The sequence below is a fragment of the Astatotilapia calliptera genome, chromosome 12 (genome assembly GCF_964374335.1).
Source record: "Astatotilapia calliptera chromosome 12, fAstCal68.1, whole genome shotgun sequence".
Classification (NCBI taxonomy): domain Eukaryota; kingdom Metazoa; phylum Chordata; class Actinopteri; order Cichliformes; family Cichlidae; genus Astatotilapia; species Astatotilapia calliptera.
This window is the reverse complement of record NC_137433.1, coordinates 6,978,005-7,002,528: the sequence shown is the minus strand read 5'-3', so window position 1 is coordinate 7,002,528 and position 24,524 is coordinate 6,978,005. Positions and strand designations below refer to the sequence as shown.

General features: G+C 41.4%; 1 protein-coding gene across 1 annotated transcript in view; it reads left to right on the top strand.

The window, feature by feature from the left end:
• LOC113033125 (breakpoint cluster region protein) overlaps positions 1-23,220 on the top strand; it is a 30,705-nt gene extending 7,485 nt beyond the window's left edge. The window contains exons 2-23 of the mRNA XM_026186523.2: positions 6,309-6,490; positions 7,800-7,904; positions 10,094-10,279; positions 11,287-11,394; positions 11,620-11,680; positions 11,795-11,847; positions 11,927-12,067; positions 14,736-14,857; positions 15,108-15,273; positions 15,456-15,575; positions 15,753-15,828; positions 15,930-16,034; positions 16,128-16,202; positions 16,715-16,812; positions 17,007-17,120; positions 19,592-19,651; positions 20,543-20,652; positions 21,056-21,195; positions 21,384-21,518; positions 21,630-21,735; positions 22,463-22,622; positions 22,701-23,220. Of these exons, the coding sequence (XP_026042308.2) occupies positions 6,309-6,490; positions 7,800-7,904; positions 10,094-10,279; positions 11,287-11,394; positions 11,620-11,680; positions 11,795-11,847; positions 11,927-12,067; positions 14,736-14,857; positions 15,108-15,273; positions 15,456-15,575; positions 15,753-15,828; positions 15,930-16,034; positions 16,128-16,202; positions 16,715-16,812; positions 17,007-17,120; positions 19,592-19,651; positions 20,543-20,652; positions 21,056-21,195; positions 21,384-21,518; positions 21,630-21,735; positions 22,463-22,622; positions 22,701-22,790 (2,513 nt within the window). The 3' untranslated portion in view covers positions 22,791-23,220. The remainder of the gene's footprint in view (positions 1-6,308; positions 6,491-7,799; positions 7,905-10,093; positions 10,280-11,286; positions 11,395-11,619; positions 11,681-11,794; positions 11,848-11,926; positions 12,068-14,735; positions 14,858-15,107; positions 15,274-15,455; positions 15,576-15,752; positions 15,829-15,929; positions 16,035-16,127; positions 16,203-16,714; positions 16,813-17,006; positions 17,121-19,591; positions 19,652-20,542; positions 20,653-21,055; positions 21,196-21,383; positions 21,519-21,629; positions 21,736-22,462; positions 22,623-22,700) is intronic.
• Positions 23,221-24,524: the final 1,304 nt, after the last annotated feature.

Here is a 24,524-nt window from a genome sequence, read left to right as displayed (position 1 = left end):
ACACGAGCCCAGATGTGATGATGAATTGACGGATAACATTTTTACAGTTTGAATGGCCTATTAGGGGCAAGGAAATCTTAACCGAGATATTCCTTCATTTATCTGAAAGAAACACCGCAAATCTCTGAGAATAACCTCACAGACGTCACAAATGAGCAAAAAAAAAAAAAACATAATCAGAAATTCTTTGAGATTTAAGTAACAAAATTTATGATTGAGGGGATGAAACTGCTTTTCTTCCCCTCTCACACACCCAACTTTAGTTTACTGGGTTTGATAAACCTCATCACACCACAGATACATCCTTTCTGCTTACGCCCATAGACTGTATATAAAAGATGGGCACTAGTCTCTGTGTGTTAGAACCTTAGCATTAGTGTTTAGGCCCCTGGGCATGTTGCCTTTTTTCTTTCTTTCTTGACATATATGGACCAAAGAGCAAAGTTCTATGTTACCAGCTAGCTACAAAACTTTGTTAGCTCATGTTAGCACGCATTTAAAGTTTTTCAGAAGAGCTTTGATGTCAGATATAACATGCATTTTTTTTTTCACATGAATTACTTTAATCTCAAAAACTGTCATGTTTTTCTTAGAAATGTCAAAATCCTAAATTCTGAGGGCATTTTTCCTCTGATAAATTGCAGTATGAGGATAAAGTTGCTTGTTGCTAATTATCGTCTGCTGTGATAGACGGATATCAAACTCTCAGACTCTGTATTCTGATTATCCTGTGTCACCACATATCGTAAAGTCCATCTCAACTTGCTATGAAGTGGGGTCACCACATCAGGTGTTTGAAAGGCTGTCACCCTTTGACCGGCCCCAGTGTTTGCCCTCCTTATCACCGCTGTTTCCCGAGTGATTCCACAGATCAGAGGAGAATCCATTTGGAGCCATAAAGTGGTGCTAAGCTTTTAACAACCTCTCACATTGGCCTCTTATCTTATGTTTTTTCTAGAAGTGATACTTTCCTCTCCAGATCTATACAACCGTTGTAGAGGCAACAGAAAGGCCGTCCTTTAGCATATCTTTTTTTTTCAAACTTTGTAAATAAATTATGGATGCTTACTGTAAAATTTCAGTTCCAGCCTTTTCTGAGCCAAATAGTCCATTTGATATGTGTGCGTTTATTTATGGGAGCTTGTGATCTAAATTCTATCCATCCTTTGACTGAGATTTTGGTGGATAGTCAATATGTTCACAGCGGGGTCCAGTAATTGAGGATTGACTCAATTTGTCTTTTCCCAGCAGTGAAATGGGCAAATATGGATGCTACCATTCTAGTTCCAAGGCTCGATCAATAAACCTCTTTGCCCTCTAAGTTTTATTTTTGGGAGCTGCTGTCTGATAATTTCCCCCATCGGTCAAAAAGAATTGAAATTTTACCTGTGATACTTTCAAACAATGACATTAATTCACACAAGCCACAATAACAGCAGATCAGTTCATCTCAGTCGCAGCCCACATCAGCTGATCCCTCAGCTGAAACTCTTCGAATTATCTCATGTGGTGCATCTTCAATCAGTTCAATATTATTTATTTATAAAGCACCTAATCACCTCAAGGCTCTTAATATTGTAAGCTAAAGGCCCTACAATAACCCTAAACAATCAGACGACGCCAATGTAAACAAGCACTTGGCAACAGTGGGAAGGGAAAACTTCCTTTTAACAGGAAGAAGCCTTCAGCAGAACCAGGCCTCAGGGAGGGGCAGCCATCTGCTACGACCAGGTGGAGGTATTTAAGATGCCTGCCTACAGTCACTCCAAATCTGCAAGGTGCTTTGCAACCCATCTCCACACCAGCTCCCCCTCTCATGCTGTGTCTGAACCAGACAGTGTCATGTCTGTTGCCACTGGTACCTGCTTCTGTGCTCAGGTCGCGCAGTTGTTCTCACTTCCTCTGGCTTCTGTGTATGAATGGGGAACGTCAGGGAGATGTGCTCCCAGAACCTAAATGACCACAGATGAAAAAATAACTACTTTCCAGAAAAAACAGCATATTTTTTAAACTGCTGTGACCTTAAAATGGCCACGTGATAACCCCAACCATTTTTTAGAAACCCAATACAGACTTTCACTCTGATGAAAGTGTCCCAAATAACACTTCCTGCTTCTTCTGTGATTGCTGTGTAGTGAAAAGGGACCACATGATTATTCCTGTGTCAGAGAATTCCCGATGCTGCTGCCGCAAAGATTCTGCTGCACATCTGTCGCTCCCTCCCTGCGTGTTTTGTCGTAGTTCATCTCTATGGATTAGGATTAGTGTATGTCTTTGCTTTGTCATCAGTGGGATATCCAGTGTGTATCCAGCATGCCTGTGGTATTAAAACTGCTGTGACTGTATTCTATGCAAGGCTCTTGTTTACATGCTGCAGGAAGGCAAAGTGCTTCATGATGACTGATTATTCCCCAGAAGCAGGCTTGGCAGTTGTTTGGCCGAGCCCCCTTTTATATATCCTTGAGATCTATTTTTGGGTGGTGCTCAGAGTGCTGGTGTGGGAAACCAAAACATTCAGTGTTGTGCATTAATAGGTAATAATACTTTTTAAATGATTTGCTTTGATTCACGGAACTAAAGGAAATCCTTCAAAAACATGGAATTACAGATTTCCGTGACGGTCCAAAATGAAATCAGCTTCTGTCTGATCCACAGCTCCACACAGCTCGCGACCACAGCTGTCGGGTTCAGCGATCTTATGTAATGTCATTAGAATGTATTTATTACGGCTCTATTGCACAGCTGAAACCATTTGTTGGGTATGAGACAGAACAGCAGGATTATTTTGCCACCCTCCAGCTAAATGTGTGATACTTTCTATTGTGTGATTTTGAAGCTGTTGGGATGCTGATAATAAAATAGGAACATAGCTCCTTCACTGTGACTTCCAACGCTGGCTGGAACATTACACTCTTAAATTGACTGAAATGTGTACTTTATTGAATAGTAATGTGCACATAGAGGCTGATAGCTTAGCAGTAATTGTTAAATCTAGATAACATTTACCTCAGTTTCGTTGGTCTATAATAAGATAAGATTTCGAGTTGCAGATATGACTAGCCTCAAATTTAAACAGGCATTTTGCATTGAAGCTAATCTGTTTAAAACAGCAGAGCTGCAAAAAAGGACTCCAGGTCATGCTCTTAGTAATATTTTCTTGGACTAGAAGGGCCATAATAAAATGAACAGGCATTTGCAAAGTACTTGAAAATGAATGGATTTTGAATTTTTTTAACCGCGTCTTAGATCAAAGTTACTTACATTAATAGGTGGCATAAATCTTGAAGATTGGTCAAAGTTTGGTTAATGGCTTGTCAGATTTCTTAAAACCTGCAATCACTATCCAGTTTATTGCTAGTACCGGGTTAGAACCTCTTCGATCAGATGATCAAGCAGTTGTCCACGCTGAGGAAGAAGAAGTCTGCCTTAACAGGAAGTAAACCAGATTTTCAGCAAATCACAGACAAAACCACTTATAAAGATTTTAATGTTTGAGTAATATTTTTCCGAATGCTAGTTGTATTTTTGTTGCTAGGCAGAAATTTCAGGATTACTGTTTTAAGTGTGGTTAAAATGCAGGCCTCAAGGGCCGGTGTCCTGCAGGTTTTAGGTGTGTCCTGGATCCAACACAGCTGATTTAAATGTCTAAATTACCTCCTCAACATGTCTTGAAGTTTTCCAGAGGCCTGGTAATGAACTAAACATTTGATCAAGGTGTGTTGACCCAGGATGATATCTAAAACTTGCAGGACTCCCTTGAGGTCTGGAGTTCCCCACCCCTGCTTTAAACAGTGAAATAATAGCACACTTTGGGTCAAGCTCTGCTGTTTAACAACTGCATCTTGTAGGTAGTTTGTAGCTGTGAAAGAGCAGCTTTTACTTTGGTTTATTTGCTCACCCCTTTTTAAAAGTCTGTTTGACACCTAGGTTCTTCTTAGTATAAGCAGAAAAGAGACATAAATTGTGAGTCACAGTGAATTATTGGAACCTGTACAAATCTGTTTCCATGTATGTCTGAAAAGTGTGGGCTGTCTGCAAAGTCTTTAATTATAAAAGGCATGTCACTGTTAGCTGGAATGTAGATTTGATAGCCGTGACTGTAGACGAATGTGTGTATTAGGAGTGGAAGCCTTTGTTAAAAGATGACCTTGTGCAGAGAGCCTGTTTCCGCTCTGAAGCAGACAAATTGCCGAATTTTCCGGACAAACTTGCCTGGACACTTCCTTCACGCTATCGGCCCTTGTGATTGCTAGAACAACAGCACTCACTGAGGGTCCATTGTGATGTGCACTTTCTCACACTGACCAGAGCCAAGTCAGTGCTGTGCTTTTAAAAACGTCCCTATAAACAACACAAGTGGCTCAGTATTTAAGGCTTCGGTACATTTTTTAAATCCTCCCTTTTACTTATTTGTGTTTGGACTGTATTCTAAGCTCTGGCTATTTCTTAGTTTAGATAGTTTGTGGCTCCAAAGCTGCAGCCTGAGAGAGGATGCGTTAGTCATCCTTTCCCGGGCTCGATGTATAATTTCACCGAAGCCCAGAGTAGCCGTTCACATGGACTCCCCCCTGGGCTGTGTAGCTGTTTGGACTGCGGTAGTCTCCTCCTCAAGCAGTTCATACAGCTCTCTGTCTCTGCTGGGCCCAGTGTGTTTGTTTGACGCCTTTGTCACAGCCTCTGCGGATGTCATCCTGTCAGTTGCCTGTCTTCAAGGCCTCCCCAGGGAAACTTGTCTTTATCTTCCTCCAGTCTCCGGAATCCTCTCTTTCCTGTTTTCAAGCTGAGGCAAACCAGTCTTGTAGCCATAAAACTGTTATGAATTGTTGTCTTTTTAAAGTGTCCACTCCATATTGGTATTTTTATTTTTTATTTTTTGTTGTGCGGATAGGCATCTCTGCTCTGGATCTTCCACACAGCTTGACAAGCATGATATACTAATAATTGCTGGTGAGTCAGGATTGGCTGACACTGATTACAGGATCTAGTCATTGGCGATCTGATTTTATCTGTCTTAAAAAATCTGATTTCACAAGATCCAGGGAGTATAACATGTTTCGCTGTGGGATGCAGTCATTCGGCTTTGTTGTTTTGGATCTCTCTAAATGCAAAATAGCACAGATGTGCATATGAGGGCATGTTGTGACCCATAAAGAGTTTATGTTCAATTTGTCATTGTTATAGCTTAATTTTCCAGCGTATGCTGTGAGCTGGATGTCATCCTGATGTTACCAGAATGACACTAATTTATCCATGTAAATTTAAACACTAGGGTAAATAAGGAGTTCCACAGGGTTCTGTGTTGGGACCAATTCTTTTTACATAATATAATATAAGTGGATTTGAATGGAATTGAATATTATGCCCAGTTAAAGCACTATCTTTCACATTTCCTGTGATGTTGAACACTGCATAAAAAAGCTGAAGGAGGCATGATATACCAAGGTTGGCATAACAAGAGCTTGTGTGTTAATCGTGCAGTTTGCCAGGCTAATCCGATGACCTGGCAGGAGCCCTCAGCGGCTGGCTCTGGCTGTATGGTAGATTTGTGTAGGTAACAGGTTTACAAAGATTAAAAGATTTAATAGGAAGACAAATGGCAGGAAAAGACAGCTCATTCCTTATTTTAATACCCGCTGTTATACATGCAACTATGTTCTGAAAACGGTTTTCCAACAATAAACACACACTGGCAGGAAAATATCACATAAATACATTACAGAAATGTCTTGGCCTTAAATGAACAAAGATTCTTTGGCATCACCTGAAGAGGGCTGTTCAGTCAAGACATGTCGGAAAATGAATGAACTGAAATGGTTTTGTTGGAGGAACAGTCATAAATTCCTCTTCATTGTTTTGCAAGTCTTATAGGTGGCTACTGAAAATATCTGATGAAGGTTGTTACTGCTAAATTCAATAGTTTACTTACTTTTTTCCAGCCTACACTAGAATATTGCTCAGTTTGTTCAGTGAGAGAGATGAAAAAAGTTTGTATAAAGTTTGACACTGTGTTAATAAAATCTGTGATGCATGATGGTAAAATGCATGATCAGGACATTCTTTGGATTCTTGTTTCATTAAAAAGGAGTTTTTACTAGTTTTTATTTTCTAGGCTTTAAATGCACATCTTCATCACTCCCACTATGTCCAGGATCGCTGTGTTAGCACCTTCTGGCTTATTCACAATTGACAAAAACTGAAGCTCCAGTTTGCTGCATTTCCCATGATGTTTTCTCTGCTTTAACTACACGGCCTAACAGTTTAATAGCACACCATGTGACTATTGTGCTTTGTTTCACTGTTTCTCACAGAGGCATCCTACAACGAAAACTCTCCATCATATGGCTACGACCTGGAGCATTCAGACGAGCTTGGGCCTCGCCACGGACCTCTGTCCTTCACGGGATCTCCTACCTCCTCGCCACGGCTCCGCTCTAAAATCAGGAGCAACCGAGACAACCAGTCATCTGGTTCTCTGGACTCCCCGCTGTCGGTAGTGTTGCTTTAATGACTACAGTTAGACACGTTAACTGTGCTGCCTCCTCTTCTCTGCTGTCTCACTGTCCTTCATTGCCATCTCTCCAAACGTATTTCGTAGCTGTGGTTTCTCAGTTCTGTGGAAAAGTTACTTCATTTCATTTGAGTTTTCCTGTTGTTGCTTGTGATTCTGCTCCCACATGCTTTATGTGCACATAAGTGATAAACGTGCTGCAAGATGTTGAGGAATTTGCTTTTTGCTGCTTGATGCTGGAGGAACAAATGACTTGATTCAAAATGTGGCACAGTGCCAGTCTTATGACATAACGGTGTCTTAGCACTGTGGTAATCTTTAAAAGATTGTTATTGCTAAATTTTTTTTTTTTTTTACTTAGTAAGATCTTTAAAAAAAGTGTGATCCTATATTTCCCATAATATATCTTGATGGCATTTGCTGTCACACCCTGCCTTCTTAAATAAAGGCCTCCAACTTACAAACTGCACGTCCCCACAGTTTGTGATTTCTGGTGCTGAAATGTAAAAATTTTAGCCACTGAAAGTGACAAGCAAACTAAATAAGGCGCCCTTCAGAGAGGCATTAACAATGATACCCAAGCTCAGGCATCCATACCGCAACAATAAAACATCCAGTGCGTGTTTGCCATGTAGCTCCCAGATGGGAGTGCTTTTCAGCGTTGCTGAAAAAGACCATACATACTCAGCAAACATACTGTGTGTAAACAGATGTTAAAAGGAGACGGCGCTCCCCTCCCCCTCCAGTCTGCCCCTCTCCTATCTGCGGTATTCTTATCCTCTGATGTGTACACTTGGTGATCTTCAAAGCCGAAATCATGGTGGAGGGTGGGTTCACTTGACTTGCAGCTTCTCCTCCTCCTTCTTCTTCTTCTTCTTCTTCTTCTTCTTTTTTTATTTAGCAAATATAATGGCAGCATTTGATGCAATCAGTGCTCCAGTGAGTTTCTCATTGAATGACTCCTACTGGGGGTGACAGATGTCTTTGACCTGTTTGGACTAACAACTCCAGGATCAGAAACACATTTGTCTTCCTCAAGATGCTAGGAGTTTCTGCTGCTGTCCTCTTGGAATGTAAAACTCCTACAGACCTCCTACAAATCTGGACTCCTATAATCCCACAGCAAAAATATCTGCAGCTGGGGGTTTGCAGAGGTGCACGGGCAGCTTTTGTAAAGATCAAACACGTTGATAAATGGCATATCATTACTGTGACTGTGTGACTTTTGTGTAGGTGAATACCATTTCTCCCTGTTTGCCAACTGTTTTCTTTCTTCCCGTGTTTGTTTCAGGTGGAGCTGGATCAGGAGAAGGGGTTAGAGATGAGAAAGTGGGTTCTGTCAGGAATCCTGGCCAGTGAAGAGACCTACCTCAGCCACCTGGAGGCCCTGCTGATAGTATGTGTAATATGAAAACAGGCTTTTAAAAGACGTTCTTAGCTTTAGTTTAGTAGCAGCTGAAAATGGGACCTATTAAGGTCATTTTCAGCTGTTTTATAATTTTATTCTGGGAATCCATTAGTGCAGCTTTGCCTGACTTGCAGTTCACAAAAACCCTCAGTTATGTTATAGTCACCTTTTATCCATCCACTCAGTCCTCCTTTGTCTTAAACAAGCTATTTTAATTCCTGTCTCCTGAGGGCCTCTTAATTAAACTTAATTTAGTGGTGTAATGCAAGTATTTTTAAACAAGTTCAATTTTCTTATTCTTTTCTTTAGTATTTCTATGTCATGCTACATTCTACTTTTGGAAGTATTATACTTTATATTGTATTATTTTAAAAGATTCAGCCAATAGTTATTTTGTGGGCGAATACAAAGTATATAAACTGATAATGTTTTAGAATAAGGTATTCAGCAATGTGTAAATGAATTGAAACGCCTGTAAGTGAGGTACTAATGACTGAATGAATATGAGTCACTGTGAGCAATGAGCATTTTGACTTTGTGGGGAAAAAAAAATGTCTTCATGTTCATACAAGTAACAAGGACGTGCATGAACATGCAATCCAGAGAAACGCTAAAACCGACCCCACGATTTAATGGGTGTAGAACCACAAGATATCACAGCAACAATAACTTGAAGTTATTGTTGTTTGCTGTACAACTTTATCAGTCTCTCATGTCGTCGAGGAGGAATTCTGGCCCCCTCTTCTTAACGTTGTTGCTTCAGTTCATCGGGTTTTGGAAGTAGTTGTGTGTGAACAGCATTTCAGTCAGATAGAAGCCTGGACTTTGGCCTCATCACAACGTTGCAGCAACTGGATTCTTTTCTTTTTCTGCCCTTTTGTTGTAAATTTGCTGCTGTGCTTGAGATCATTGTCCTGTTGCATGACTGTTTTGGCCAAACTTTACCTGTTGAACAGATGGCCTCATATTTCACTCTTGTGTATACCAAAGTATTCTGGAGTTCAATGCTGATCAGTGGCTGTAAAACAAGGCAGAATCATCAAATTATCGCCCCTTCACCTTAACCACCTCATATGTGCTTCACAGCTGGTATGAGGTATTTGTGCTGATATGCTGTGTTTGGGTTTTCCCTGAAGTGCCGGTGTGTGTTATGGCCAGATAGCTCCACTTTGGTCTTGTATTTCCAAAGGACATTTTTCTTAGAAGTCTTGTGGTTTGCTCATATTCTACTTTGAAAACCTAGACTGTGCTGCTACGTTTTTGTTTTTTGTTTTGTCAGAGAGAACAGGCTTTATCCCAGAAACCCTTCAAACAAGCCATACTTGTTCAGTCTTGTTCTAATTGTACTCTCATAAACTGCAACATGCTAACTGAGGCCGGTGAAGTCCGAGATGTAGCTCTTGTTTGGCTTTTTGTTTTTCCTAATCTGATCATAGTGCGGCCTTATCTTTGCGTGAATTTGCTGGGTTGTCTGCTGATTTGAAGACTGTGGTGTTGTCAACACACCTGAATGCTCCGGACCAGCAAACTGCCTAAACCTCTGATTTTATAGAGATGCTCAAACTTGGTGATGATCAATTAATTTGCATTTGATTATCAAAATGTGACTTACTTATATTTCCTATTGAAGCAGGAAAGGTGTACTTCACTTTTTACAGGACTGAATATATTTATGCTAATACTTGCGTATTTAAAAATAATGGATGCAGGATTTGTAGCAAAGTACTTTTATACTTTGTCATAAAACTAGAAAAAGCAATTTGAAACCTAGCACACTTAGCATTAGAAACACACTAGAAATGAATCCAATTATTACAATTTTGTTACCTTATTTTGTATAACTTTTGATAAGATAGCTGACGTAAGCTAATTTTGTTAGCATAGAGACTGGTCCAACCCTTTTAAATAGTAAATAATAGATTTTCTTCATGCAAACAAACAAGATAACTTGCAGTTATATGACAAATTTCTTTGCTTAACTGTTTTTTGGTGTTTTTGCAGACACAGTGTTCACATTTTTAGAATTATCTCATGTTAGCTAATCTTAGCTAATGCTACTAAACACGTCAGTCATCTTTGGCATTTACTGTATTGACTCATGTTCTGTGGTTACTATTTTGCAAGGCCTTCAGTTATTCTTTATAAATGGTCATATATGGTTGTGATTATTTTTGTAGCCCATGAAACCTCTGAGGGCAGCAGCCACAACATCCCAACCGATGCTGACCATCCAGCAGATAGAGACCATCTTCTTCAAAGTACCGGAGCTTCATGAGATCCACAAAGACTTCTATGATGCTCTGCTGCCTCGAGTAGAGAGCTGGAGCCACCAGCAGTGTGTGGGCGACCTTTTCCAGAAGCTGGTAACTAAGCAGCTTGCTTACTTACTTAGCTATGTTTGATGTAATGGGATGAGCTGGAAAACAAAAAAGTCAGTCTCAACATAACTGTAAGTTGAGAATGTTGCTCTTCCAGTTAACTCTCATCCTCTGTCATAATGATCTCACTGGTACAGCTGGTGCTGGGAAAAAAAGACAAATGTCACCTGTTGTTCATGGACGGTTGCTTTATGACACATGAATGAAAAGCTTTAGCCAGAACATGTTCTTCCGTTACTCCTATTAACTTGGAATTCGGCAGAAACAGACAAGTAAACAAGGAAGTCTGAACGCAGTGAACAACAAAGTGTTTGATGAGCTGATAAAAGTGAAACATTCCTTTATTTGATTTGATTTGTAACAGTTTAAGCAGAATTTAGCCACCATATAAAGAGTGGCAGTCCTTTCAGCTAAACTCAGTTCTCCTTTGGATAAAAAGAGCAAGCATCAAATAACACGAAACCTCCAAGCACCAAATTGCATGTTGGTTTTTGATCAAAGAGACCACCATTCCTCAAGTCAGTAACTTTCAGATGCTAATTATAGTGCTCCTTAAATGTCATTCCTTGATCATTAATGAGCGTTAAAAGAGGGGAGACTTGGAGAGGGGAAAGGTGGGAGTCTTTGGCTGTAATGTAATCCTCAGTGGATCTTGCACATCTGAGTAGACTGCCTGGAGTCGTCTCCTGGCCAGATAAAAGCCTTGTTTCGCCACATGACAAGCAGTAAAGGAGTGCAAAAATCCTCTATAGAACGTTAATGAATAAGAGCTACCTCAGTGTTTGCCACTGGATGACGAAAGATTAAAGATGCATACATGCAGGGATTTCTATAAACACGTGCACAAACATTGAATCACACTCTGCTTTATCAGTTGCCTCTGTATTCCTGCCAACTCGTGCCTGAGCAGGCACAGCACACTGTGACACTGTGGTGCTAACAGACTAGTAAAATCTATCCGAGTCTAAGCTTTATCTGCTTGTGCCCTTTAGGCCAGCCAGCTCGGAGTGTACCGGGCCTTTGTGGATAACTATAAGGTTGCTGTGGAGACGGCAGACAAGTGCTGCCAGGCAAACGCTCAGTTTGCAGAGATATCTGAGGTATGTAATCATGCTACGCACAGCAGGACTGCAGCAGGCAAGTGTTTGATGTTGTGCAGCTCCCCGGGACAAGTGATGACAGGGCTGTTTTCGGCAGTCCTCGCAGTGTAATGAGCTGAGCGACTGCAGCAGTTGTTTTAATTGCTCCGTGGGTCAGTTACTGTGGTTTCTCAAGTTTTTTTTGTCTTATTCCAAATATTTCCTCTGGTGTTGACTTCCTGGCAGAATCTCATGGTCAGAAGCACAAAGGATTGCAAAGACCAGTCGGCTAAATATTCACTGGAAAGTGAGTAGTGACTCAGATGAACACAGCGCCTCCACGTTAATCAATATTGCTAGGAGTAGTTGAGTTGTGATGAGGCCTGTTGAACTGACTCTTCCTCCTCCTCCTCCTCCACAGCTCTCCTCTACAAGCCTGTGGACAGAGTGACGCGCAGTACTCTTGTTCTGCATGTAAGTTGGATATGGAGCTTCATTTTATCCATATGAAGACTTTCCTACAACTCTGTTTGTCATATTTCCTCTATTCTAGGACTTACTGAAGCACACACCTTCCAGCCACCCAGACTATCCGCTGTTACAGGATGCCCTGCGCATCTCCCAGAACTTCCTGTCCAGTATAAATGAAGAGATCACACCGCGCAGGCAGTCCATGACAGTAAAGAAAGGAGAGGTCAGCGTTTAATCAATACTATGCTCATATATTTGACTTTCTCAATGAACACCCACGCCTGCAATTTCCACTTTATCTGGACTGTTGACAGTAAAATGTTCAAGGTGCCTGGAAGCTGCTGTAAAAGCGTGTGTCAGGTTGCTGCTGAGTCATCTCACCCTGTCTGATGTAGCCATGAAGGAAGTGGAGCGTAGAGGAAGCTCATGACAAAGCCGTGCAAACACACCGGAGTTGAGGGGTCTCCAGGAAAATCCGTCGATTACCTCTGTGCTCACTCCCATCCTTCCCTCAGAGCTGGTCCATCCCTGCTTCCCAGAAATGACGCCTTATCAACTTTTACTGTCTAAATTGCTTTTCGCAGTGGGCGTGTACGGGCTTAGTAGTGCTTCCTGACCTCTCTGTCTCCCCCTGCGTCACGCACCTCTGGGGTCTGAGTCAGATGACCCAGTTGAGAACTTCCTCTGTTTTTCCTGGGAATCGGTTCTGCCCACCAGGATAGGATGTCAAATTCAAGAAAGTTTTCCAGGACATTCCTTTGCTTATTGTTCAGGAAGTCTGAACGCCTGCTGAGAGATCGACAGATAACAAGCCATGACTTGGCTATCAATTGAAAATATGGGTTTGTTGTTGTTTGCGCTCACCTCGTGACTAAATGTGCATCCATTGTTGATGTTTTGCAACGTGACCGCCTGTAATTAGCCCGAGCGTTTAAACCCGCGAGCGTGTTTAGCTTCACCTCCGGTGTGCATGCCTCAGTTGTCATTTTAGTGCAGCAACATATAGCATTAGAAGGGTGTGAACTCTGTGCAGTGACAGCTGTTGTTTTTTTCCATTGGATTATTGACAGTTTGTGGTCTTGTTTAAGTCGCAGAACAATAAGCGGATGTAACCCTGCCACCTCTTTCAGAAACCAGGATGGTGTCGAACGTGCTTGAGTCCTTCACCAGCGTGTTTGTGACTTGCCAGAACCGAGCTGGTGTAAAAACGGCAGAGGAAAACCATGCTGCAGTGATTTCCTTGTTTTTGTCAGACTGTGGTTGGTGTGGGATGGCAGTGTCTCATATGGGCAGTGTCACTGTAAACAGCCTCATCCCAGAGGTCAGAGGGAAGAAAAGGAATTTAGATGCATGCTGTTGCAGGAAAGCTTAGTGTCATCACATTGTACAGCATAAGCTCAGGCTCCAGTATCAGAACCTATTGCCAAATAAGAACCTGAAACACAGAGCATAAGAGGCTTAAAGAGACAGTCACCCCCGAGATCAAGCTTCATTCTTTCATGCTGGTTATACCAAATCAGACCAGGCAATGTTTTTCCAATTTTTTCAGTGTTCTGTTGTCCAATTTTGGAGCCAGTGTGAATTGTAGCATCAGTTTTCTGCTCTTAGCTGATAGGACTGGCACCCAGTGTGGTCTTCTGCAAGGTTTAATGTGCTGTGTTCAGAGAAACTCTTCTGCATATCTTGTTTCAACAAGTGGGCATTTGAGTTATTGTTTCCTGACTGTTTTCAGACTGATTATTCCCCTCTGACCTCTGGCATCAACAAGGCATTTTCACCCCGAGAATTGGCGCTCACTGCATATATTTGCTTTTTTTCCGGAACCTTCGATGTAAACTACAGAAATAGTCGTGTGAAAAAATCTCAGTAGGTCAGTAGTTTCTGGAATACTCAGACCGTTCAAATTCACTTAAATCACCTTTCTTCCCCAGTCTGATGCTCACTTTGACCTTCAGCAAGTTGTCTTGACCATCTCTACATGGATAAACTCATGACAGGAGTTTCTACCATTGACTGATTAGATTTGTGTAAATGAGCAGCTGAGCATATGTGCGTAGTATGCTCAGATGACGCCATTATGTTTACATTCTATCATGCGGCCTCTAGAGCTACCCTTTATTCACGGGCATAAACTGTATACAAAAGATGGACATTCATTCATTAAAACTGATGCGCAAACACAGCTATGGCAAAAGAAACCTGGTTAGTGAATTGAACTAGCAGAGAAACTATTAGCGGTCTGTGTTTACATCCACCAGCCAATACAACCATTCCCCTAACTTTAATCCTTTACAACATCCAAATGGGTTTGTTTTGAAACAATTACTCCCTCCAGCATTTGTACAGGAAGGGACAAACTATTCATAGAGGCTAAAACCAATATTCTATCTAGTAATAATGATGCTTATTAATGTGGTTTAGTTGTGTGTATCAACATGGCAACTCCTTTGTGAAACTGCCCACAGCAAAAGTTCACTGGATTAAAGTTTCTGGAAAGAGAATTTACTGCTGAGTTTTTCTCTTGTACTTTTTGGCGTTTTGAACACTACAAGGCAAGCTTCATTTAGTTCCATTATATATAAGCGAAGGTCGTAATAGCCTTTATTTCCAGCACTGGGCATTTCACTTCAAAACAATCTGGGTGGATAAATACTACTGGGTTGAATTCATCTGAGAGCAGTAGCAACACCGCAGCGTTTAAAGTATTCACAACCATCAGCACTTATATAATGTGAAACCATTTTAAACGGCGCAACAACGTCAAACCTAAATTAGACGGTGTACTCTCAGCACCTCCTGTGGTGTGCCACTGTTTACCCTGCAGCAGGATAGGTATACTGGTTGAGATGTGACATGCTTTGTACACACTGATCCCTTGTTTCCTTTGGCAGAACCGTCAGCTCCTGAGGGATCGCTTTATGGTGGAGCTGGTGGAAGGTTCCAGGAAACTCCGTCACGTCTTCCTCTTCACCGACCTGCTGCTCTGCACCAAGCTGAAGAAACAGGCTGCAGGGTGAGTCTGGGTCAGCGTCCAGCCTGAGGTTACAGATGCAGGCATGTGACCTGGAACATCCACTGGTTTAAACCCCCGTTGGGGAAATGAGAGTGACTCCTCCCAGGAACTTAAATTGTCCTTTGCTGAAAATAGAACTATTTCAGTTTGAACAAACAGTTTTTGTACTCTGACGCTGCTAACAAGCGATTATAAAGGCAGCTAAAAAATATATTTATTTGTAGCCTTCTTGTATCTTGTATTTCAACAGGAAAGGGCAACAGTATGACTGTAAGTGGTACATCCCCCTGGCTGACCTGACCTTTCAGACCATCGAGGACTGCGAGTCCAGCCCCGTTCCTCTCGTTCAGGATGAGGAGATTGATGCACTGAAGATCAAAATCTCCCAGATCAAGAACGATATCCAAAGAGAGAAGGTGACTACAGAAACATATGTGACAGAGTTCAGAACAAACAGCATCATACCACCAGGGTGATGACTGCTTTGTACCAAAAAAACAAGCAAAAATAAATTGAGGAAGTACAGATTAACATGTGAGTAGAGCTGAGTGTCTAGACAGGCCTGCACTGCATTAACGCTGCTCCTGTTTATCTGCAGAGAACCACTAAAGGGTCCAAGGTGATTGAGCGACTGAGGAAGAAGTTGTCAGAGCAAGAGTCCCTGCTGCTTCTCATGTCTCCCAACATGGCTTTCAGGGTGGCCAACAGAAACGGCAAAGTGAGTCAGGGGTCCTTAGGAGGGAATTAGGGAAAGGAGTAAAGACTTTTTATATGAAATAGGTTTTTTCTATCATTGTTAATTTGGTTTTTACTGCCCTCTGCAGTTGATACAATGAAATTGCACCATTTGAGCTCAAGAAACTATTGAAATACTCTTCCCCCTTTTGCCTTTCAGGGCTTCACATTTCTGATCTCTTCTGATTACGAGCGTGCAGAGTGGAGGGAGCTCATTCGTGAGCAGCAGAAAAAGTGTATGTTTTTTTTTTTTTTCTTATAAAAATTTAAGACAGGATGGCAGCACTGTTGAAGCAGCTTCAATGTTATTTTCACCCCCTTTCACTGTAACATACAGGCTTTAAAAGCTTCTCTCTGACTTCTCTGGAGCTGCAGATGCTCACCAACTCGTGTGTGAAGCTCCAGACTGTTCACACAATTCCAATGACAATGAATAAGGAGGGTAAGATTGTATAGCATTGGATTAAATCTACGTTTTAATACAGCCTTGTGTTGTACTTAACATTTGACCCTCCTGCCTCCTTTCCTTCCACAGATGATGAGTCACCTGGTTTATATGGCTTCCTGAATGTCATTGTCCACTCTGCATCGGGGCTCAAACAGAGCTTGAGTAGGCGTCTTAAAGTTGTTGTTTTTTTTCTAAATAGAAATCATTTTGTTGATTACTGTAAAGGTTGCATGTAGTTTCACATCACTTTGTGTGTTGACCCATCCCGCTTCCTCCCTTTCGCTTTCTCTGTCTCTCTGCGGCTGTCAGCTGGGAGGGCAGCTGCAGGAGAACAAGTGGGATTAGTCATGAACAAGCCTCTTCAAATACACCTTTGAGTGCTCAAATCACCGCCTGCTTGAGAAACTTTACACTGTTTGTCACAGTGTGTTTAAAAAAAATAGTTCCCAGGAAACAGCCAGTGATGTTGACTGGGACAAATTTACTGGGAAATGAATATCAGAGTCACATTAACTAAAGAGAAAGAGAGGGTTCTGGTCCAAAGCCAGCAGTCAGTTGCAGAGACAGAGGAAGCACACAGCACAGTCTGGGCATGTCTCAGCTGGGTGACTAATGTGGATGCTCAGTTTTAAGTTTCACTTTGATTCAACTGTTCTTCTGCTTCCACCCGCTAGACCTGTACTGCTCTCTGGAGGTGGATGCCTTTGGCTACTTTGTGAACAAAGCTAAAACACGCATGTACAGAGACAGCACAGAGCCCAACTGGAACGAGGTGAGAAGACAAATCCGTAAGCAGAAAAAGACGTCCCTTTACTCAAGCAAAAAACTCGCCCACATATTTTGCATGAAATTATTTGAGTAGTTCAAAAAAAAAAACCTCCATTGTATACTCAAGGAAATTCAAAAATTCACACAAATGTGCACACGGCTGAAACCTAATGAGCATTTGTTCTGTTCCTGCACAAGGAGTTTGAGATTGAACTGGAGGGCTCTCAAACGCTGAGGCTGCTCTGCTACGAGAAGTGCTGCAAAGAAGACGGAGAGGTCACAGACAAGATTGTGGCTAAAGGACAAATAAAGGTACAGACAAAACACAGAAGATGTGGGTCACAGCAGAAGTTTGTATGTTTGTATAAAAAAAACAACTTCAAAGAACGATTACAGTTTTAAGATACTTCTTATTAGATTTACCAGTTCAAGATCTGACCGATAGCAGCTTTCCTTTGGTCCAAATCAGTATGAACATCTGGGAGTTTAGAAAATGGTTCAGTTTATATAATATTTTGCGTGACTACACATATTTTTTTTAAAGTTGGTCAACAAAAATGATGTCTGTGCCAGGACACTGGGATACTGTATGATGTAAAAAAAAACAACTTGTGAACACTGCCATTTGCTGGCAGGTCCTGGTGTACTCAGTCTACATTTTGGGTATAATTTATTATTACAATTTATAATTCATGAAGTTGGCGCCATTATGGCATGTGCATAAATGCATGCAACACTTTGACTTTAAGAAGCAAGTCGTTGGATTCTCAGATGCAGCAGGAATATTACAGTCAGCAGAAAGACTTCTACAAAGAGCTCAAAGCAACACACTAACTCCAGCTGGGAATAACATTTTGTGAACCCTTTAAACTGTGGTCAGCATTAGTGAGTCTCATTAATTCAGCCTGTCACAGGCTCTTTTTTTCTTCATCACAGTAAAGAACTCAACTGAAAGTTTCATTTGTAAACCTTTTACTCTGTTACATATGTGAACTTGTGCAGCAAAATGAGTGAATTAAAGGCTGTATACATAAACGCTATTTGGCCGATGTTTCCCCTGGTCTTTATAGACCAGTGTTGATACTGATCTCGACTTTAAATCTTAACATTTCCACGCACAAATCTCTGCCTCTGTAAATTGAGCTTGCGCCCTCTAGTCTGTTGATTCTGGCCACTTCACAGTGTTGTCTTATCTGTGTTGGCTAATCCTGCCCTGTGGGAGCCCTTTGCCTTTGGAAAAAGAAATGAGTCTTGAGGTTGCCACTGGGTCACTTCAGCTTGACCCCCTGATTGGGTGTAGTGACAGGAGACGGATTAGACTTTGGGGTTGACCGAATGTAGCTGCTGGCACTGCTCCAGAGTATAACAGAGCGAGAAAGACTCACGGCTCTGTTTGATCTGGCAGTGAAGGGATTTCACTGCTGGACAGGTGGGTCAAAACACAGCGGAGCTTTAGAGGAGGGGGCATGGTGGGGGGTAGCATTCAGATATTTGCTAGCAGCTCCGAAGTAGGGCACCAGTCGGGTGTATCGTGGATTTGAATATTAAGTAATGCGTCAGATATGAGGAAGACGAGGCACGTGTTAGTTCTGATGTTAAAGGTCAATAGTGCTAATCGGTAACTAGGCTGAGAGGATCCTCTTTAGGCTACTTGATATGCAAATTTACCAGCCAACACTCCTTGCAGCGGCAGGGGTGAAGCATGCTGGTAATGAGGGTAGGAGGGGATTCTCAGGAGTTAATCCCCCAAATCCATCTGGGAGGTAGAACAACACACAAGCAAACGTGGCTGACTGGCGTGGCTTTGTTCCTTTCTGACTTCCAGTGGAATGAAAGGATATGGAGTCTTATATTGCATGAATGTGAAGATGGGACAGCGGGACACGGTTTTTTTTTTTTTGGTTTTTTTTTTACTAAAGATTCAATGAAGAGGATCAATATTCTTCAAAGGCTCGTTATTCGGGGAACAAGGACCCGCTGCTCTTGTTAGTGTGCCAGCTTGGAAAATTGTGATATCCGTGGAACAGTGCTGCTTTCTTTGTTTGTTTACCATCAGTCCGCAGAAAAAGCTTTTCGGAGTTGAGAAACGCAAATGCCAGAAATAAAGAGCGAGAGTAACCCAAAGGAAGAGGAGATCATGGATCAGGCAGAGGGTAGGCTTGAAGAAGAGGGAGACGCAACTCTAAGAAAACCCACGAGTACAGGGGCCCGTTTGTGGGAGAGAGTCCGCAGCAGTCTGATCAGACCAAAGGTAACGTGGTAATGTGGAAGTGAGCTGCGGGCTGTCTCGGAAAGCACTTTTTTCCTCCTCCTGGCAGATATCTAAAACCCTATTTCTGTCAGGCTTGAACTCTTTTGAGGTTTAGAACGTGTAGTGTAGCGCCTGTGATTGTTTTTTTTTATCCTTTGGATAAAGAAGCATTATATAAGAAAATTGTTTTCACCGAGCAAAGGATTATCTCAGTGAGATTCGATGGTTTCTTGGGTGACAGAACATCTGTCGCATTGGACAGACACGGTGCTTAGTGGTGAGGGCGTGATGTTATCACATTACTCATGCCTGATCACTGTAAATAAAAGCTGGCAGTTGCTGTTAGTCACATGCCTCAAATAGATTAGTGGAATGGGATAACACCAGCAGAGACATGTGGTGCAATTACACTGAAATTTTCCCTAAATTTGTTCTCGCTCACTAACTTTCAGTTCAGATCAATAGGCGCATGTTTTCTGTTTTTTAAATTGTGAACTCATTGTCCATTTTATTTATTTTTCTTTCCTTCTAGTTGGATCCACAGACGCTACAAAGTAAAGACTGGCAGAGGACAGTCATCACCATGAATGGGGTGAGTGTTTCCAGCTGACCAGAGAGAACCGGCTAAATTAGGAATGACACCGAAGTCGGCAGCTGATTGATGGGTTTCAGTGTCGAGTCCACACAAAATTTACTGGAAAGATAAATGTTGAGATTTAAATGCTGGTTCTCCTTGTTTGTCTCACCATTTCCTCTTATTAATGATGAATAGATATTAAGAAAGTATTAAGGCTGCTTAAAATCCACTTTAAGATGTCTCAAATATGCCATCCATCATCTTCCGTTTAACCAGTTCGTTTGTTTTTGTGTTTCTGTTTAACTGGAATCAACTGTGCCACGTTGTTAAAGGAGATCAGCTATGTTTTCCTTATCTCATATTAAGATTAAGACAATGATGTCAGAGCATGTGCGAGTAATCCCAGTGAGCTAAAAGCTGAGTGACGAGTGCAATGAAAGTAGGTAAACATAATAACATCTCAGGCAAGTAGCTCTTGCTCTGAGCAAAGAAGCCCCGCAGACGTGCTGTTAAAACCTTCAGTTTGAGAGAGGCAGCCTGGCCAAAGAAAGCTGGCTTAAAGCAAGGACGCAGGGAGGGAGAGCAGCTTGTTTCAGATGGTGGATGAAATAAATATGATAACTGTGGACCATCTTCAACTGTGAATCATGCAAAGCTACTCTAGTAGAGTCCAAGATGAAAAATCGACGCTAGAAATGAGCTTGAACCAAAGTAATATATAAATATGGGGGTCTATGGGGCTCGACTTGCCAGCCTGCTTTGGCCACTTGCCAACAGTTGCTAACTTTTGATTAACAGTCCAGTAAAACAGACATCATCAAGTCGCTTTGCTGCCTCTTTATGTTATGTTTTAGGATTGGACTTGTTGTTATCACTCAGGCTGACTTTATCTAATCTTTTTGTCAGATTGAGGTGAAGCTTTCCATGAAGTTCACCGGCAGAGAGTTCAGTTTGAAGCGAATGCCTTCCAGGAAGCAGTCTGGCGTCTTTGGAGTGAAAATCAACGCAGTAACAAAGTGAGTAGCTGTTATGTGTTGACTGTCATTGTTATCTATTTGTAAGAGTTAACATGTTTCATTATGTCAGTATATGTGAAAGTTTGTTTGTTTTTGGCGTAACACCAGGACCCTAAAGGTGAAGCGCCAAAGGGGATTTTTTTCATTTTGTCATTCACGCCAGAAACATGCCAAACTACCTTATGTGGAAAAAGCTTATTTGACTGTAACTAAAAAACAAAAGGAAAGAAGCTAGACCGCCACAAGTCAGAACAGATTGATGCAAATGTGGTCTTTAAAAACATTAGTACTGGTGATAAAGTAAATAGATTCAGCTGTGGTCTGATTTACATGCCCTGTTTCTACGATCTGTGGAATTCTTAGTAGCTGTAACCTTGTTTTTGTGCCACTGTGTCATTAATAGGCGAGAACGCTCCAAGGTCCCGCTCATTGTCCGCCAGTGTGTAGAGGAGATTGAGCGACGGGGCATGGACGAAGTTGGGATTTACAGAGTATCTGGTGTCGCAACTGACATTCAGGCGCTGAAGGCTGCCTTTGATTCAAGTGAGTTCACTTTAAACTTGGGAAACAGAGACAGCTGTTTTAGAACAAATATACTTGATGTGAAGACAAATGTAAGAAAAGAGTCCTGAGAAATCGACTTCCACCCTGCTCAGTATTTCTTTTTTTTTTTTCCTCAAAGCTCTTGTACTCCTTGGTATATACTGACCGATGTCTCATTTGTCTTGCAGACAACAAGGACGTGGCTCTCATGATGCGGGAGATGGACGTAAACGCCATCGCGGGAACACTGAAGCTGTATTTCCGTGAGCTGCCGGAGCCTCTTTTCACTGATGAGTTGTACCCAAACTTTGCTGGAGGCATTGGTTAGTCACCACCTCATGTTTAACTCACCCCTACAGCATCTTTGTTGGTCAGGAGGAGATACATTTGTTGTTTTTGTCACCAGAATATTCATATGTGCATCTGCCTTACAGCTCTTTCTGACAGTGTGGCCAAGGAGAGCTGTATGGTCAACCTTCTGCTGTCCCTACCGGAGCCTAATCTGTTGACTTTTCTCTTCCTGCTTGACCACTTGAAAAGGTAAACAGCTTTCATTAAATCTGTTATAGCACGTACCGAGTTATCAAAATAGAAGACACTTTAAGAACATTAAACAAGACTGTCAAATCTTCAAAGAATTACATTTATATATCAAGGGGTTTTTTTTGCCTCTTAGGGCCATTTTTTGTGAAAAGAGTACTGAGAAAGCAGAATATGATCATGAGCTCTGAATAGTGTTGTAAGCAGCTGAAATCAGTTTATTCTGTAGGGTAGCTGGACATGTAGCCTTAAATATAGGGTTAAAGTAGAGCCAATGATTCTTCACATCAGAAAAGCCCCACAGACATGGTTCTTGGTGGTACTTGATCTTTGTGATTTTCTGGGAACCCTGAGGTAGACTCAGAACTTCCGTAAGCGAATTTATCTCATCTGGCCTGGGAAAATCTTGGAATCTCCCAGGAGGTACTTGAAAACATTGCTGCCCAGAAGGACATTCGGAATATCCTGTTTACCCTGCTGCCTCACAAACAGATGAAGATGGGTGGATGTTTCATAGTTTAGTTAAATATGAATTTTGTGTGGTAAAAGATGGTTATGGTAACTAATTTGAATGTAATTGTTTGCACACTTTTGGTACAGAATCAGTTTGCTGACATCGCTTTTTACCTCATCTCTTGCATTTACATTTTATACCTTTTGGTGAAGATGTGCTGTTTAGTTAGGATTTTGCTAAACTAATTTTTTTTTTTTTACATCATTCTTATAGGGTGGCTGAAAATGAAATCGTCAATAAGATGTCTTTGCACAACATAGCCACCGTCTTTGGCCCCAATTTGCTTCGGCCGTCTGAAAAAGACAGCAAACTCTCAAGCAGCTCGCAGCCAATCTCCATGAACGACTGCTGGTCCCTAGAGGTCATGGCTCAGGTAAAACCCGTGATGAGTGAAACTGCAGCGTTTAGAGAGCCCGTATGGGTCTGATCCCTTCTTCGTGTGTCTCCATAGGTCCAAGTCCTTCTCTACTTCCTTCAGCTTGACAGCATTCCCACACCTGACAGCAAACGTCAGAGCCTTCTCTTCTCTACTGAAGTATAACAGCGACGTCCCGCTGTGAGGAAGAAGCTCAGCTGCTTCAACAGGTGGACGCTGCTGGTTTCCTATTCATGTAACCACCAGGGGGAGCCTTCGACCCACTGAAAACTGGAAACAGCCACCATGAGCAAAGCCATTTCTCCTGGAGCTATAATGACCATGCCCTGTTCTGTTTAAGCTTACCTGCTGTGTCAGTAAAAAGCATCTGATTATGATGTGTGGACAAAATATATGATTTCTTTTTTTAATTTACATTTTTAAAAGCAATATTAGAATACGATATGTTAATGTTTACCCCCGCTCTGTTTGGTCACTGTGCACATCAGCTCCATATCCATAGGGGATGACTTCTGCTGGATTTTATAAGATGTGGGGTGGATGGACTTTTTCAGACTTATATTTTTGAAGTCTAAATATATTTTTGTTTTTTGTAGATCTGTTTGACTTGGTTTCAAGCTCACCTGTGCCAATGTTTCCCTGCTGACGATCAGTAGAACATTTCAGTTATCCTAATGTTTACACACTCTGAATTTTGTACAGAATTTAAAACGTATAAGACTGAAAACTGTAGTTAAGATGCAGCAACATGCAGGCATGTTGACCTCAACACTGTTTTCTGTGCTATACAGTTTGTGTAGTGACCTTTTACAGGTTCTTCTGGTGGAGTCCGGGCCAACTTTCATGTACATACCAATTCTTTTTGGAGGAGGTACAGAGAAGTGAAAGGAAAAATCATTCCAGAAAAAGCCCTTTTTTTCCACCCATGGAATGTATACTGTGCTGTGTGTTAATTTCACACTTGTCTTTTTACCCATAATTCATGCATCCACTTTTTTTTGGTTAGATTCTTTCTGAACTGATGTATTCAGCTGGAATCAATATATATATATATATATATGTATGTATGTATGTGTGTATGTGTGTATGTATGTGTGTGTGTGTGTATGTGTGTATGTATGTGTGTATGTATGTATGTGTGTATGTATGTGTGTGTGTGTGTGTGTATGTGTGTATGTATGTGTGTATGTATGTGTGTGTGTATGTATGTATGTGTGTGTGTATGTGTGTGTGTGTGTGTATGTATGTGTGTGTGTGTATGTATGTGTGTGTATGTATGTGTGTATGTGTGTATGTGTGTATGTGTGTATGTGTGTATGTGTGTATGTGTGTGTGTGTGTGTGTGTATGTATATATGTATGTGTTACTTTCTGCATTCCTTCTCTGTAGTCTTCCACCTTTATATAACAAAAACCACACTGCTGTAGAAATGAGAGCACTTGGGAATGATATGATGATCTGGAGCACCAAACATTTCCCAGTAGGATCCTTGAAGCATAGTGATGCACTCATGTATTGAGAGTTATTAATAAGTTTATCATTGACATGCTGTACCTAGTGTAAGTTAAAGCTCTGTGAAAAAAAACACTGTGTATTCACATTTTTCCAAATCATTTTAAGTATTTAAACTTGTTAGCACAAAGTCTAAAGGCTTTTGATTCATGTGAAATAAGCAATAACTTTTAGGATGACCAGTGTGATATGTAAATAAATACTTGGCAGTATTAAACTCTTCTTGTGTCCTTTTTCAGTATACAGTGTCATCAGGATAAGGGGTTTATTCCTCTTTAATGAATGAAATGTACTGAACTGAGCCTAAACCACATTCAAGAGTATGAAATGTTTTCACTGAAAATTAGATTAGTGAAAACAGGAGCGAACATCCAAATCAGGCTCAAT